Genomic DNA, 16,906 nt, shown 5'->3' with positions numbered 1-16,906 from the left:
TATTACTATCATCAGGAGTTCTGTCTCCAATTCTAAATATTTCCTTTGCCCCACTCAATTTATGACCAGATCAATATCTTTGATATCAGGTTGCAAATCAGCTTGGAAATATCTTGAGCTTTAAGTGGCAGCCCATTTCCTATTAAAATCCCAAAACTAATACATGTTTCAAAGCTCGGGCAACCAATATCCAGGCTTGAGGACCTGCCAGTATATTGACTTTGGGATAATTGCTTTCAAAAGATCAAGCATCAAATCAAATTGCTTCAATGTGTAGCAAACAATATTCCCATCTAGAGTGTTTTATGGCTTTTAATCCATTTCTGACCTGAAGAGATGAAGCTTGTTTGGCTTACATTTCCTGGCTTATATATTTTGTTTCCACAAGGTGACCATATTGTTTTCGGTAAAATCTGATGTGTATCTGATATTTTCTTGGGTCCTTTGACATGATAATCCATCGTCTATTATTTGGGACAACATTTTGAGAGATTGTTTCCAATGTTTTGTTCTGTATTGGAGGGTTTAAAGCAGCGGTGGGTTTCACATTTTGTTACCACTGGTTCGCCACGCATGCAGGCACTCACTGCCTTCAGGGACCTTCCACAAGTGTGCCTGGCCTCAAAAACATGCCTAGATAGGATGGCATAGAGCTGGGGCAGGTGGACAGGCCCACCCGTGATTTCTGCTCCCGGTTTGGGCAATCCAGTCCGAACCAGCTGAATGCCACCTCTGGTTTGGAGCTATCATTTCATTTTCTCAAGAGAACAGAACAGCAGAATAAGAGAGTTGGAAGAGACCCTGGAGTTTTTCTAGTCCAACCCCCTGCTCAGGCAGGAGATCCAATACCATTTCAGGCAAACGATTGTCCAATTTCTTCTTTCTGCTCACAATTTCTGGAGGCAAGTCATTCCGTTGATTAATAGTTCTCTCGGTAAGGAAATTTCTTCTTAGTTCTAGGTTGCTTCGCTCCTTGTTTAGTTTCCGTCCATTGCTTCTTATCCTACCTTCTGGTGTTTTAGAGAATAGGTTGACCCCCTCTTCTTTGTAGCAGCCCCTCAAATATTAGAACACTGCTATCCTGTCTTCCATCTTCCTTCTTTTCACTAGGATACACGTCCCCAACTCCTGTGACCCCATCCCTATCCTCCAGCCTGACCTCAGCTCGCGCCTTTTTCCTTTTACATTTTCTTTTCTTTTCATGATGACAGTGGTGAGACTGTGCCTCCCCTGCCTCCCCCAACTGCACGTCACTGCCTCCAGCCCGCTAATCATTCTTATTGCTTTTCTCTGCATTCTTTCCAAAGTCTCAACATCTTTTTTTTAATAATATGGTGACCAAAACTGGAAAGCAGTATTCCAAGTGTGGCCTTACTAAGGCTTTATAAAGCAGCCTTAATACTTCATGTGATCTTGATTCTACCCACCCACCCTGCCTTATTAATGCAGCCTAGGATAGTATTGGCTCACTCACAGACTGATATTTGTCAATGTTTTGAAATATGAGTTTCAGGTAACAATTTTCTGTCTGATTTAGGGAGTTTCAGAATAATATCACAGTTAAGAGAGTGAGAGGTGGTAAAGCTGGCTTATATATATATATATACATTATATATATGTATTTGTGTTACAACCCCTGGTGTGCCTAAATATGGGAGGAAGGTCACTACTCCCTCATTTCTGTCCTTCGGCTTATCACAGAAGACCATGCAGGCAGAAAACCATATTTTTATTTTTAATGTTGCCTTTTTATATTTGTGTTGTATTTGTATTGATAAATAAATAAAGGGAGAGTAGTATAGATCTATTTTGAGCTAATTAGCTCTCATCAGCTAGCCATACCCTCGAATCCCAGTAAGGGTATGGCTAGCTGATGAGAGCTAATTAGCTCGAAATAGATCTATACTAGTCTCCCTTTATTTATTTATCAGTACAAATACAACACATATATACATATACATATACATATACATATACATACACACACACACACACACACACACACACACACACACACACACACACACACACACACACACACACACACACACACATATATATATATATATATATATATATATATATATATATATATATATATATATATATATATAATGTGTGAGTATTCAAAGTTAAATGATGCATCACAGCCATCTGGTGAAATCTAAAGGTCTGAACAGCTTTCAAGTTTCAACCATTTGCTTAATGACTGTTCAAAATTAGATAAGGGTTAATGGAATTCACCAGGGTGAGACTTGGATCTCCTCTGGCTGCACAATGATTCCAAACTGATGACGTACTTAACCCCTTGGTGGGCATGGTGTGGCTTGGTGGGTGTGGCAGGGGAATGATACTGCAAAATCTCCATTCCCACCCCACTCCGTGGCCAGGCAGAAGTGGCATTTGCTGGTTCTCCAAACTACTCAAAATTTCCGCTACAGGTTCTCCGGAACCTGTCAGAACCTGCTGGATTTCACCCCTGATACCCACCCACCCCCACATACACACACACACACACACACACACACACTAGTGGTGGGATTCAAAATTTTTACTAATGGTTCTGTGGGCATGACTTGGTGGGCGTGGCAGGGAAAGGATACTGCAAAATCCCCATTCCCTCCCAATTAGCTGGGACTCAGGAGGCAGAGAATAGATGGGGGCAGGGGCAGTCAGAGGTGGTATTTACCAGTTCTCTGAACTACTCAAAATTTCCACTACTGGTTCTCCAGAACTGGTCAGAACCTGCTGAGTACCGCCTCTGAAACACACACACACACACACACACACACACACACACACACACACAGAGCTACTTCAGCTGTCATTCAACTGAGGAGGGCCTGGTTTGCTTCAAACATCTCTCTCAAATTAAATATGGCTTAAATGTGACTTGGCGAGTTCTCTCAAGCCAGCTACGGTCGTTCAAAAACGTTGAATTGTAAAATTATGACATTGCATGATGTGTGAACCCAATAGTGGTAGTTTATTCAACAATTAAAAATGATTAAAAAGCAGATGAAGTTGAATTGCAGCATCAGGAAGAAAGGACTGATTGGCCCAATCCATGCTTTGAAAAATATTCCAGATTTGTCATGGTTTTTAAAGTTTTCGTGTGTTGTGTCTAGTAATCAAAAAAGGGAGATGGAAATACATTAAATTAATTGGGGCAGATTTACTAGAACTAGCTTGTTCCTTTGGTTTCAGTTGTAGATTAACACATCTCGGTTTCTAGAGGTTCAGGTCTATGATTATCACTTTGGATTGTTTGTAAAAAATATAAAGGTGGGATACAAACAAACAAATAAAAATAGCAGGAAGAGATAGAGACAGACAGACAGACAAACAGACAGACAGATGATGGATGGATATAGATAATAATAAATAATAGATGATAGAGAAGGTATGATAGATAGATAGATAGATAGATAGATAGATAGATAGATAGATAGATAGATAGATGATAGATAGATAGATAGATAGATAGATAGATAGATAGATAGATAGATAGATAGATGATAGATAGATAGATAGATATGGATGGATGAATGATAGGCAGGCAGATAAGCAGATAGGTAGGTAGGTTGGTAGGGAGGGAGGGAGAGAGAGAGGGGGGGAGAGAATAGGCAGGCAGATAGGCAGATAGATATATATGAGATGATAGATAGATAGAGAGAGAGAGAGAGAGATAGATAGATAGATAGATAGATAGATAGATAGATAGATAGATAGATGATAAGCAGGCAGCTAGGCAGAGAGAGAGAGAGAGAGAGAGAGAGAGAGAGAGAGAGAGAGAGAGAGATGATAGGTGGATACATAGATAGAATTAGATAGATAGATGATAGATAGATAGATAGATAGATAGATAGATAGATAGATAGATAGATAGATGATAGATGGATGGATGGATGGATGGATGGATGGATGGATGATAGGCAGGCAGCTAGGTAGGTAGGTAGATAGATAGATAGATAGATAGATAGATAGATAGATAGATAGATAGATAGATAGATAGAGGGAGAGAGAGATATGATAGGCTGGCAGCTAGGCAGATAGGTACAGTAGATATGAGGGATAGATAGATGATAGATAGATAGATAGATAGATAGATAGATAGATGATAGATAGATGATAGATAGATAGATAGATAGATAGATAGATAGATAGATAGATAGATAGATAGATAGATAGATAGATAGATAGATGATAGATAGATGATAGATAGATGATAGATAGATGATAGATAGATACAGATAGACAGACAGACAGAGACAGTTCAGAGACAGAGAGACAGACAGATAGATGATAGGTAGGCAGCTAGGCAGAGAGAGAGAGATGATAGGCAGATACATACATACATACATACATACATACATACATACATACATACAGACAGACAGACAGACAGACAGACAGACAGACAGACAGACAGGTTCAGAGACACAGAGAGACAGATAGAAGGAGATCCATCCATGCATACATTCTCCAAACTAGAAATATGTTGTTGCTAATGGTAAAGTGAGTTTACAAATCAGAATATTGCACCTCTGCCCCTCTCTGAATTTGAAGTAGCTCTAAGCATTACAACTCAACAAACCTATCTCTTTAATTCTGCAGAAATCTTCTGGACGTGGTGAATTGCTGATCTCACTTTGTTATCAGTCTACAACAAATACGCTCACAGTGGTTGTTTTAAAGGCCAGGCATCTACCTAAGGCTGATGTTTCGGGATTATCAGGTAATTTGAAAAGGAGGCCACGTGTGATGACATTGATGGATTCTTAGCTGGGGAGAACGGGGACAGTTTGAACCTAGAAATTTTACAAATTACAGGGAAGCAAATAATTTTCTTTAGATAAGAACTATCCTTGGAGTTTCTTTTTGTTTGATTTGTTTGTTAGAAAAAAGTGTTTCCGAGCTGTTTTTCAAAAGGACAGAAATGTATGAATTTCTTTTTGGTGGAGTTATATAAGCCTACTCTAATTCCCAGAAAGATAAATCCACACTAGAACCAAGTTAAGTGTGAACACAAGAATATTTTATGTGCGTGTGGGAGAAGATAAAAGGTGACATGAATTATAAAAGCCGTTCTAGATCATCCACTCCAGACCTGTTTGAGGAATAATGTCAACGCATGCAACATTCATCAGCTTTCATTGAACTGGAACTAAGTGGTTCTACCTACCCCTAGAGTTTTAAGTTTGACTAATCCTTCATAAAGATGTAGTTAAGTCCATGCACCTTTGAACTGGTTTATTATTGTTCTGTGTTGGCTTTGCCTGTATGGTCTCATTTCCAGAGTTATTAGTAATAACCATTCAGACCCAGGAACCGGGGTGGGATTCAGACAGTTCGGGGCGGTTCAGGCGAACCAATTGTTAATTTTACACCAGGTTTGCTCTACGCCATCCCATTTAGGCACATCTTTTAGCCAAAGCACATGCGCAGGCTCACATTTGCAAAACCTGTAGGGAAGGAAAGTGAATACAACCTCTGGGCTCCATTCGCCAGATCTAAGCACCCTGTGGGCTGGATCCAGTCCCCGGGCCTTGAGTTTGACACCCCTGGTCTAAGTCAACCATCGTATGTCACTTGTTTTGCAGACCCTTATGTCAAAGTGAACCTCTACCACGCCAAGAAGCGGATCTCAAAAAAGAAGACGCACGTCAAGAAGTGTACCCCCAACGCAGTGTTCAACGAACTCTTTGTCTTTGATATTCCCTGCGAGGGTCTCAAAGAGATCAGCATCGAATTCTTAGTATTGGATTCCGATAGGGGGTCTCGGAACGACATCATCGGCCGGTTAACCTTGGGGGCGTTAGCGGAAGGCCCAGCTGGAGAACATTGGAAGGAGATCTGCGAATATCCCAGGAGACAAATCGCGAAATGGCACATGCTGTGCGATGGTTAATGAAGGAGGGAGAGATGTCGGACTTTTTCAAAGAGAAATCCCATAGGCAAGGATTAGTTTTCTTTCTTTGCAATGTATAATCACTGGCTTGTGCTCTTGGGGGGAGGGGTGGGGAAAAATCGTTATCGTTATTGTTAAGACTGGACCGAACTATCCCAACAGAAGGTAACTGACATTTTGGTTGAAGTTCTCTTCTTCTTTTTTTTGCAAAAAATCAAACCATCATCCTGTTCCACAGGTTCCTTATTCTGCAAGAGAATCCGTAAGGGTTCATTCATACTTGAGTAATGCCAAGAGATGGGATTATTTTTGAACATTTCATATTAGCAGTCTCGCTTGATCCTTTTCAAACTAGGAGGTGGCAATGTTTAGACTTTACACCAAGGACTTTTGGGATAATTGCATTCAGCAAGTATGCTACCATCCTTGATAGGGTTCACTTTGTTTAATCAAGGGCTTAGAAGGGAATATAGGTGGTGTAAATTTTACTAGGAGGTTACGGTTTGTGCTTTTACATATAGCCTATGGTGATTTTTTTTTTAAAAAAAGCATTTATTTTGTCCTCTCCTCCCCCCATCCCCCATCCAGCAAAAAATACATGCTTCTCCCTTCCCCCTCCCCCCTCGGATCTAACCAGGTGAACATATTGTAGAAAGTTATATAAGATATTGCTCTTTTTACCTGGTATATTTTGAAACAGCTGTGGATCAAATTGAAACTTGTTTCTATTTCTTTTATTATGTTATACCTAAAAACAAAACACAAACAAAAAAAATAAAAAAATTCTAAAAAGAAAAAAAAAAGAACAACGAAAAAAATTATGATATACATACCAAGCACTGATTCTTTTAAAAACGATGCCATTATCACTGAGTAAATATGGGATTTTAGCAGAATCAGGCTGGGGGTGAGCTTTTGCACCCCATTCTAACTCACATTGTAGATAAGGTGTTTTGCTCTAGTAACGCCATACTGTAGTCCTCCACTTATGACCACAACTGGGCCCCAAATTTCTGCTGCTAAGTGAGATGTTTGTTATGCTCCGTTTTATGACTTTTCTTGCCACCGTGGTTAAGTGAATCACTGCAGGTGTTAAGCTAGGAATACGGTTGTTAAGTGAATCTCCCTTCCCCATGGTCAGAAGTTCTCAAAAGATGATCATGTGACACCCCCTCCCCCAGGACACGCCTAAATATGAGCCACTTGTCAAGTGTCTGAATTTTGAACATGCGACCATGGGGATGTCGAAATGGGCGTAAGTGTGAAAAACGTTCATAAGTCACTTTTTTCAGTGCTGTCGTAACTTCGGTCACTAAATGAACTGTCGTAAGTCGAGGACTACCCTATATCATTTGTGCCATTGGGTGACTGTTGAAAATCAGAGGGTCATGGGAGATGGACAGCGTCAGAGCTATCCTATCAATGCAAGATGTATGCATCATACGATCATTATTATTAATTTTTTTACAGGTACGAGTGGGTGGTATGGAATTAAGTTTAGGAACCTACCTTCCGCCCAATCCTGTCAGCCCAAGGACGTGTAGTTTCCTCCTACTTCCCTTAGGAATCTTCCTGACTAACTATTTTTAGACAGAAACCCAGATTTCTGTGAGCTCCTGGTGGGCCACTTTCCATAGCTGATGGGTTGGGTGTCATGTGCTGGGTATCAGGATGCACTGGCCAATGCAACTCATGCGCAAAAAAATGTACCCAGCTTGTTCACCTAGGAAACTTACTTGTATGTTTACATATAAGAAACTCTTTAAAATAAACGAGAGATCAGCACAACCAGTGGCCAATCCTATTCCTTGAAGGTGGGTATTTGGGGTAGACGTAATTCTTCATGCCAGTGAAATTTAGCACATCCTCCAAAATCACCTTCAGAGGCAGATGGGTCCTAGTGCTTGACAGAACATGTGGAATAATGCATGGGGGAAAACAATGACCCATTTTTTGAGTGGGGGGGGAGGAAATCAGTCATATAGGTAGAATACAATTGGCCCGATTATTGCCCTTTTTAGAAGTATCTTACTGGAGGGAAATGCTCATTCTCAAGAAACTGTTGTGGAAGCAACAAAGTTGGAAATTTAGATACGCAGAGTTTCTTGTTGTGAAACGGGCCATTCTACAAGAGATATGTCTAGTGAATTATTTGGAGAAGACAGTTGTGAAAGCAGTATGAATAAGAGAATGGTGGGATCACTAGAGATATGTAGGGGGGGGGCAGAATTACAAGTATCTTGACCCAATTTCCATTGACCTGTACTTGGACTTTAAGACAACCTAAATCCCAAACAGAAACTTAGATAAAGTTCCTTAGATAAAGAGTTTGCTAAAATGAGGGCATGTCCATTCAGGAATGGACAATGTTTTGGTGGCAAGGACTACCCAATTTCTAGGGAAGTTCACAAAATGTGGGCGACCTTTTCACATATGAGGATGGGTCTTTGTTTTTAAGAGTAAGAGCTCTATTTTGGGTCTTGCAATGCAATGTTTAATCTGTTTCCCAACTGGAAAGGACAGGAGGCAGTGCTGTCATTTTTTTTTCATCAGTCATGGTCATAAGGCCAGGAAAAGAAGGCTTAAGGACCATGTGTGGTCTTGAGGGGTGCAGGTTGATCACCCCTGATCTACGTCTTCTTGGCCTCACAACCTTTGTGTGAAATTTTAGGTGCTGAGATGTTACTTTAGACCAGGGGTGTCCAAACTTGGGAACTTTAAGACTTGTGGACTTCAACTCCCAGAGTTCCCCAGCCAGCATGGCTGGCTGGGGAATTCTGGGAGTTGAAGTCCACAAGTCTTAAAGTTCCCAAGTTTGGACACCCCTGCTTTAGACTTATAAGCAAAAACAAAGTGACACAATTTGTGGTATTAGGATCCCATACCCATTGTTTTCAAGGAGACACAGCTGACCAATCCCCATATTTTAATTGATCAGAGAGACAAAGTAACTCCAAAACTCAAGAAACCAAAAATGGATTATAGCCCCATCAAGCATGAACCATATAATGGGGGTTCTGGTGAAAAATTAGAAATGGCTTTTATTAGAGGCATCTTTGGCCAGAGCTGAATCAGAAAAGACTGGAATATGAAATATGCAACAAATATTACTGAAAGAATTCCACTTGGAGCCTTTCAGGGTCTTCTTCTTTTGGGGGTGGTGATTTATCCAGGTTTTTGAATGATGTGTTTGATATAATGGTCCTTGTATAAATTCCAAGGCATTTCCAGAGATGCTTTTTTATTACAATGCTCTATGTAAAGGTGATACTTGTAATGCAACTTGGGTGTATGAAGGGTTCCAATTGATTTTTTGTTCCATTTTAGAAGATTTACAGGCCAACACCCATGCAAGCTTGAAATCCTCAGACTGCTTACTCCAGGGTGGTCCTACTAGGGTAAAGATGAACGTGGGTCTAAAGCCCCGTAAATTCCACAAAGATGACTTAGAAAGCTTCAAATAAGCTTTCAGAGGACACACAAAAAGGGTTACTGTATTTTTCGGAGTATAAGATGCACCGGAGTATAAGACGCACCAAGATTTTGAAGAGGCAATTTTTTAAAAAAAGTTTTTTGCACTCTGCAGACCTTCCCCAAATGGCCTATTTTTTCAAAAAAGGGCATGCATAGACTTTAGGAGGCTTGTGGAGTGTTCCTGGGGGCTGGGGGGGCAAAAAGTAGCAAAATACAGCCTGTTTTTCATGAAAACGGGCCCATTTTTCAAAAAAAGAGAGGCAGGAATAGCCTTTAGGAGGCTTATAGAGTGCTCCTGGGGGCTGGGAAGGCAAACACAAGCAAAAAAACGTCATGTTTTTCGCTCATTTTTGCCCTCCCCAGCCCCCAGGACCACTCTGGAAGCCTCATAAAGGTTATGCACGGCCGTTTTTGCAAAGGGGGGTAGGGTTTTGGGAGGCTAAAAAGGCTGCATTCAGTGTATAAGATGCACCCAGATTTTCACCCTCTTCTTTTGGGGAAAAAGGTGTGTCTTATACTCCGAAAAATATGGTAATTCACGAGTAGCAGAGAAAGTAGTCCTTTTCGTGGGCTGGGGTGGGCGGGTGGGGAGGAAATTAAGTATCAAGAGGAAAGACAGTCATGTGATCAAAGCCCCCCCCCCATTTTTAACATCTATTCCAGACATAATAATAATAAGGGCAGGAATTCATGTGGCCATTAACTATCATTGCGACTTTCCCCCTTCATTATCTAAGCTGAATAGTTAAAGTAACTGAGCTAAATAGTTTAAATAAAAAATATTGACAGGGCTGGTAGAATTCCTAAGTGGTCTTTACGGAAATCACCTCCAATCCACTCTTAATGAAAAGATGGATTTTAAAAATCAGTAACCTTCATCCTAGAAATATTGGAACATTGCTATTAAGGGCCACATGCCACAGACTCCGCATAATAAGGTGGGAATTTTTTTTCATTGGATTTCAAGGAATGGTTGCATTAGGATTAATATCGGTGTGACCCAGTAAGTTTTGAATAGCAATCTGAGGCTTCTTACTCCTCAGTGATAAGATAAATTATTATTTATCTTATAAATTATTTACTCTCCATATAAATGATGGAGAATAAGCCTCTGAATGCTGGCTACTGCTAACAGCAATCTCTTCTGACCACATTTAAAGCTTGAGTTAGACTTTTCTGCAGCTGCACACAGGCGTTGACGCCTACCTCTCCTGAGATGGGGCTGATGGGTAAGTGTGGTTGCAGATGGGTTGACGCCCACATTTTCCCAAATCTTCACTACGCATGGCATGGAGATGAACATCCCTGAGTGCAGATTGGTTGATTTGATTTCCTGTTGAGAAATTTCTCTGCTTTGTTTCTTTTTTAAGCACGGGATGGGGGGATGGTCTCCAAACTTGGCGACTTTAAGAATTGTGGACTTCATGGCTGGCTGAGGAATTCTGGGAGACGAAGTCCACAATTCTTCAAATGTCCAAATTCAGAGACCCCCATTTTAGCGCCAGAACGTTAACATTGGCAGAAGTATAAACGCAACAGCTATGCAACCGTCTTTGAGGGACAGGCACATACATTCCCTGGTGTTGCAGTGAGACAGATGTCTTAAGAGGACCTTCAAAGTGCTTGACCAACAATGTTCAGATGGCCCAAAACTTTGACGGGCCACCCATGTAAATAGAACGAGGAGCTTTTTCAGAATGCTTGAGAACGTTCAAAGGTCCACACAGGAGATCTTCACAGCTAGACAGTTTGGAAATGTCTATCCTGACACCTAACTAGTATCTCCTAGTACTGTGATGGCGAACCTATGGCATGCGTGGCAGGGGTGGCACGCAAAGCCCTCTCTGTGGGCATGCGTGCCATCGCCAGCTGCTGTTCTGGTTTCCGGCACGTGCCAGCCAGCTGGTCTTTGCATGCGCCGGAGTCCTGGAAACTCCAAAAACAGCTGGCGGGTGCATACATGTGCCCTGGCCAGCTGGTCTTTTAGTTTCTGGGGCTTCAGCACATGCACATTCTGGTTTGGGCACTCGGTGCCAAAAACGTTCACCATCACTGTCCTAGTACCAAATCTCCTTCTACTGTCTGTTGATAGTTTTAGCCATGAATTCCTTCTGGACTCAAAAAAAAAAAAATCACTCCAGAACTGTTTGTTATCTCTTTGTTTCCTTTTTTTAAAAATAATAATAATAATATAATATAGGGTTGTGACAATTTGTCATTTTGCCACCCAGTGGGTAATAACTGGATTAATCCTTTTGGTAGTTTGAAAGTAGTGTTTTAATTCCCCCCCCTGCAAGGGTGTTGACAGCTGTCAGGGTGGAAAGGAACACTTCTTTTCACATTAGCCAACTTGTAAATAAGTTTCTTTTCTTTTCTTATCCTAAGAAACAAAACAAAACAAAACAAATAAGCATTTAAGAGTCTCGATGGCACACTGGTTAGAGTGCAGTACTGCAGGCTACTTCTGCTGACTGCCAGCTACCTTCAGTTTGGCAGTTCAAACCTCATCAGGCTCAAGGTTGACTCAGCCTTCCATCTTTCCGAGGTGGGTAAAATGAGGACCCCAGATTGTTGGGGGCAATAGGCTGACTCTGCAAACAGCTTAGAGAGGGCTGTAAAGTGGTATATAAGTCGAAGTGCTATTGCTATTTGTCTTGAAAAGTCCAGTTGTTGACCCACTGAGAATTAGATGGGAGTAAAATGAATCTGTTCAATGCCTTTTAAAAAATAAGAGGGGGGAAAATAATAATATTGCTGTTTTATAAAGTACTTGGTTCTTCATGTGAATATCTTGAAATTTGTTAAGGATACTGTCCTGTATTCAACATGTAAAATAATATTTGTCTAAGTAGAGTTTGGAAAAAAAAACTAAACTAAGGAGCTTATTCATGTCTGAAGATCTGTTGTATCTCAATAGCCAATTTGTTAATGATGTTGTACATTCAATAGAAGTTTTTTTGGGAGAAGGCATGGTGTCCGAGGATTTGTATGTCTTTTGTGGTTGGCTCTGTATGTTGTCCCATGTATGTAAGACCAGAATAAACTGCTTCTTTCATTCATTCCATTCCCCCGCTGTGACGTTTTTTTAACCAATATTCATTAGCGGAACTCTAATTGAATACTTCATCCAGTTTTGGTCATCACACTATAAAAAAGATGTTGAGACACTAGAAAGAGTGCAGAGAAGAGCAACAAAGATGATTAGGGGATGGAGGCTAAAACATATGAAGAACGGTTGCAGGAACTGGGTATGTCTACCCGTTCCTGCAACCTTCTTAATGATAAGAAGGACTAGGGGAGACATGATAGCAGTCTTCCAATATTTGAGGGGCTGCCACAGAGAGGAGGGAGTCAACTTATTTTCCAAAGCACCTGAAGGCTAGACAAGGAATAATGGATAGAAACTGATCAAGGAGAGATTCAACCTAGAAATAAGGAGAAATTTTCTGACAGTGAGAGCCAAGGAACAGAAGTTGTCTTCAGAAGTTGTGGGAGCTTCATCACTGGAGGCTTTCAAGAAGAGACTGCCATTTGTCAGAAATGGTGTCGGGTCTCCTGCTTGGGTGGGGGGTTGGACTAGATGACCTACAAGGTACCTTTCAACTCTTTTAATCTGTAATCTGGGATGACTCTTTGAGCATGGAATCCCACTCCCTACCTGCAAATTTTCAATGACACTATTTCTGGTTTCCTGCATTAATCTGTTCTATCCACATGGTGCTTTTACAAGTTGAGATGGACTTGATCCACACGATTCATTTTATTTATTTATTTTTCATATTTCTGAACCACCCGTCTACCTCAAAGAGTGACCCTCAGTGGTGTACAATAAAATATTAGAACATAGAATCATAGGTCTGGAAGGGGCCTTGGAGGAGTTGGATTCCGACTCCCTGCCTAGGACAGAAGACCTTACATCTGTCAGGTTCCAAGATCCATCATATCCAATTGAACTTTTGAGGCATTCTGTTTCCTCAAAGTACAAATTTATTTAGATACAACATCTTGGCACTAACTGGTGAAAAGCTCGTACTAAAGTTCCCGGACTTTTTGCCCCAATATAAATTTCAGTTTTTTTTTTCAAATTTCCTAAACAACTGTCACATTGTTCAACCAAGATGGGAGCTGGTTGTCTGGTGACATCTATCCTCCTCCTCTTCCGGTCAGCCAGACATTGGAATGTTGTTGACTCATCAGTTAGGAATGATGTTTTGACTGAAGGCTCCTTGTCCCTTCTGCTCCAAACTGTGTCAAACTGAATTCATGTCAGAATGTCCAAGGATACAAACAATCCCGCACCCCAACCAAATTCAGGCTTGACAATATCATCCCTGTCAAATGATTCTTCAATTTTCTCCTGAAAACCTCCAATGATAGAGCATCCAAAATTCTGGAAGGCAAGCTATTCCATTGGTTAATTTTTTGCACTGTCAGACAAGTTCTCTTTACTTCTCAGTTGGATCTCTCTTTAGCAATCTTCTACCCATGGCTTCTTGTCCTGACCTCAGGTGCTTTTGAAAATTGACACCCCCCCCCCCCTCTTCTCTGTGACAGCAGCTCAAGTTTTGGAAGACAGTTATGTTAAAATATAAAATGTGATATAACATAAAACATACAACATAAAAGTTAAAAAACAGGAAAAGGCAAGAGTGATTAAATATTATTAAAATTAGTTAAAGATAAGAGGAGTTTAGTTTAGTTTAGTTTAGTTTAGTGTCAATGCCTAAAGCGTTTCCATGACTATTATCAACTTGAGAAGGGGGGGGGATGCCATGCATACTTTTGGCCAGAATAAAGGTCTCATATTGCTGTACTGGGATGTGAATGTGCATGTCCAGAACCCTGCCATAACGTCCTGTTGGAGAATGTGATTGATTACCTCAGCCAGAGGGGAGGGGGCACAGTGATAAAATTCAGACGCCATTAAGTGGGATTTAGTTTCAGCTACACAGAAGTCCGTGCCAAGATGTTAGTCCTAATGAATGAATGGGGTTTTTTTTAACCTTGTCTCGGGGCTTGTAAATTAATTAGGGCAACTCTTGGAAACTTCACAGATAGCTGAAACTGACTTTTAAAATAATTTTTTTTCTGGGTTTCCTGAAGCCCGGGCTCTCCGAGCACTCCCTCACAATGTTTGGATTGCTTGGAGGGAAAATCAGGCAGCAGGAGATTGATTGCAGCTGGAGGTATGTGGCAAAGCCAAACAGGGATGCCTTTCTCAGAAGCAGAAGCAAGAGATGCACAAATACATAGACAAAAACCTAGCAAGGGGGTTCATTGAGCCAGCCAAGCCACGGGTCGCAGCACCAGTCCTTTTCAAAGAAAAAAAAAGATGGAACCATGAGATTATATGTGGACTTTCAAGGGATAAATAGGGTGTGCGTACACAACCTATACCCCCTTCCCCTCATGAAGGACATGGTGTCTCATCTGGCCAAGGGAAAAGTCTTCACCAGACTAGACCTCAGAGAAGCATACTACCGAGTACGTATCAGAGAGGGAGATGAGAGGAAAACAGCGTTCAACTGCCCCCTAGGGAGCTTTCAATTCAAAGTGATGCCTTTCGGGATGCAGGGGCCCCCAACAGTATTCATGCAATTAATAAACAAGATGCTGCATGAGCACCTCTACAAGGGGGCCCTCGTCTATCTAGATGACATCCTTATCTACACGGAGACATGGACGACCCCGTACCCCTGGTCTGGCAAGTACTGGAGAAACTTCTGGCTTCCAACCTGTACGTCAATGTATCAAAATGCGAATTCTACCATGCACGGTTAGACTACCAGGGTTACCGAGTGTCAAATGAGGGAATAGAGATGGACCCAGCAAAAGTGCAAGCCATCCTAAGCTGGCATTCCCCTCACACCCGCAGACATCTACAAAGCTTCCTAGGGTTCGCAAACTTGTACAGGCAATTCATCCCCTCCTTTGCGAAGATTGCCAAACCCTTGACAGACCTCCTGAAGACAGGGAGCCCAGGAAGGAAACCTTGTCCAGGACAACCCCTACCATGGGACCTAACCTGCCAAGAAGCGTTCAAGACACTAAAAGAAATGTTTGCAAAGGAGCCACTGCTGAAGCATCCTGACCCCGAGCAACCTTTCGTGATCCAGGCAGACGCCAGCGATGTGGCAGTGGGAGCAGTGCTACTCCAAAGAAACAACGAAGGAAACTTACAACCCTGTGCCTACACCTCCTGTAAGCTCACAGACACAGAGAGACGATGGGCCACATGGGAAAAGGAGGCTTTCGCAGTGAGATGGGCACTGCTAACCTGGAGACACCTGTTGGAAGTGGGCCAGTAACTGTTCGAAGTCTGGACCGACCACAAAAAATCTAGAGGCACTTAGGACCCCACGGAAGCTATCACCCAAACAAGTCCGATGGGCTCAATACTTCAACCATTTTGATTTTGTCTTAAAGCACATTCCAGGTGGGAGGAACTTTCTAGCTGACACCCTCTCCCGCATGCCTCAGTACAAATGTGAATGGAAGCATGTAGTGGACACCATCATTCCCTCTACCCAAACCGCTGCCCAAGTGACCACCAGACGGCAACGCCGTGACCTGCAAGACCAACTTGCAAGCGACCTAACCACGAGGCTCAAACTAGCAGACCCCTGGTTCCAAACCAACCAACACATCTTGACAAAGAGAGATGACCTTGCATGGAAGGGGACAAAACTCTACATCCCAGAATCCCTATGTACCCTAGTTCTCCAGAGGAGTCATGATGCCAAACCAACAGGCCACTTTGGGTTCCTAAAGACTTTACACTTAGCCCGGAGGCAATTCTGGTGGCCTGGCATGAAGAAAGATGTAGATAGTTACGTGAAAAGTTGTACCATTTGCTCCATAATGAAGAGACAACCAGGAAAACCCCCTGGACTACTGCAAACAGTAGCAGAGCCAACGAGGCCGTGGGAGGAGATTGCAATGGACTTTATAGTAGAGTTGCCAAAATGTGGGGGAAACACAGTGATTTAGACTGTAATAGACCTGTTCTCCAAACAGGCACACTTCATACCCTGTAGCGGACTACCCTCAGCTCACAAGCTGGCTAAACTGTTCGTGAAGCATATCTACCGACTGCATGGAGTACCTCAAATAATTATCTCAGACAGAGGGGTCCAGTTCACGGCTAAGTTCTGGAGGGAGTTCCTGCGGTCCATTGGATCATCTCAGGTTCTAAGTTCAGCTTCTCAGCCGAGCACCAACGGGGCAGCAGAGAGACTGAACATCATGGTAGAGCAGTACCTGAGGTGCTATGTGAACTATCAGCAATCCAATTGGGCAGACCTTTTATCTTTTGCTGAGGTGGCGAACAATAATGCTGTCCACAGTAGCACAGGACTCACACCATTCAAAATAGTGAGCGGTATGGACTTCATCCCAATGCCTGAGTATCCAAGGGATCCCCCCTCCTCAGTCAGCTTGGCTGACTGGATGTCGATGCTGAAAGCGACCTGGGAAAATGTCAAAAAGGCACTGGCTAAAGCAGCACAAACCTATAAGAAA

At 42.0% G+C, this 16,906-nt stretch overlaps 1 protein-coding gene across 2 annotated transcripts in view; it reads left to right on the top strand.

Annotated features, from left to right (window-relative positions):
* The window catches only part of SYT4 (synaptotagmin 4), a 40,039-nt gene extending 30,103 nt beyond the window's left edge, over positions 1–9,936 (top strand). For both annotated transcript variants that reach the window (XM_081942567.1, XM_081942566.1), the window contains exons 3-5: positions 4,618–4,738; positions 5,604–8,611; positions 8,755–9,936. In XM_081942567.1, coding sequence (XP_081798693.1) covers positions 4,618–4,738; positions 5,604–5,911 — 429 coding nt within the window. In that variant the 3' untranslated portion in view covers positions 5,912–8,611; positions 8,755–9,936. The remainder of the gene's footprint in view (positions 1–4,617; positions 4,739–5,603; positions 8,612–8,754) is intronic.
* Positions 9,937–16,906: the final 6,970 nt, after the last annotated feature.

This window comes from Natrix helvetica (genome assembly GCF_964273705.1).
Source record: "Natrix helvetica genome assembly, chromosome: 2".
Classification (NCBI taxonomy): domain Eukaryota; kingdom Metazoa; phylum Chordata; class Lepidosauria; order Squamata; family Natricidae; genus Natrix; species Natrix helvetica.
This window is presented reverse-complemented; position numbering and strand designations above follow the sequence as displayed.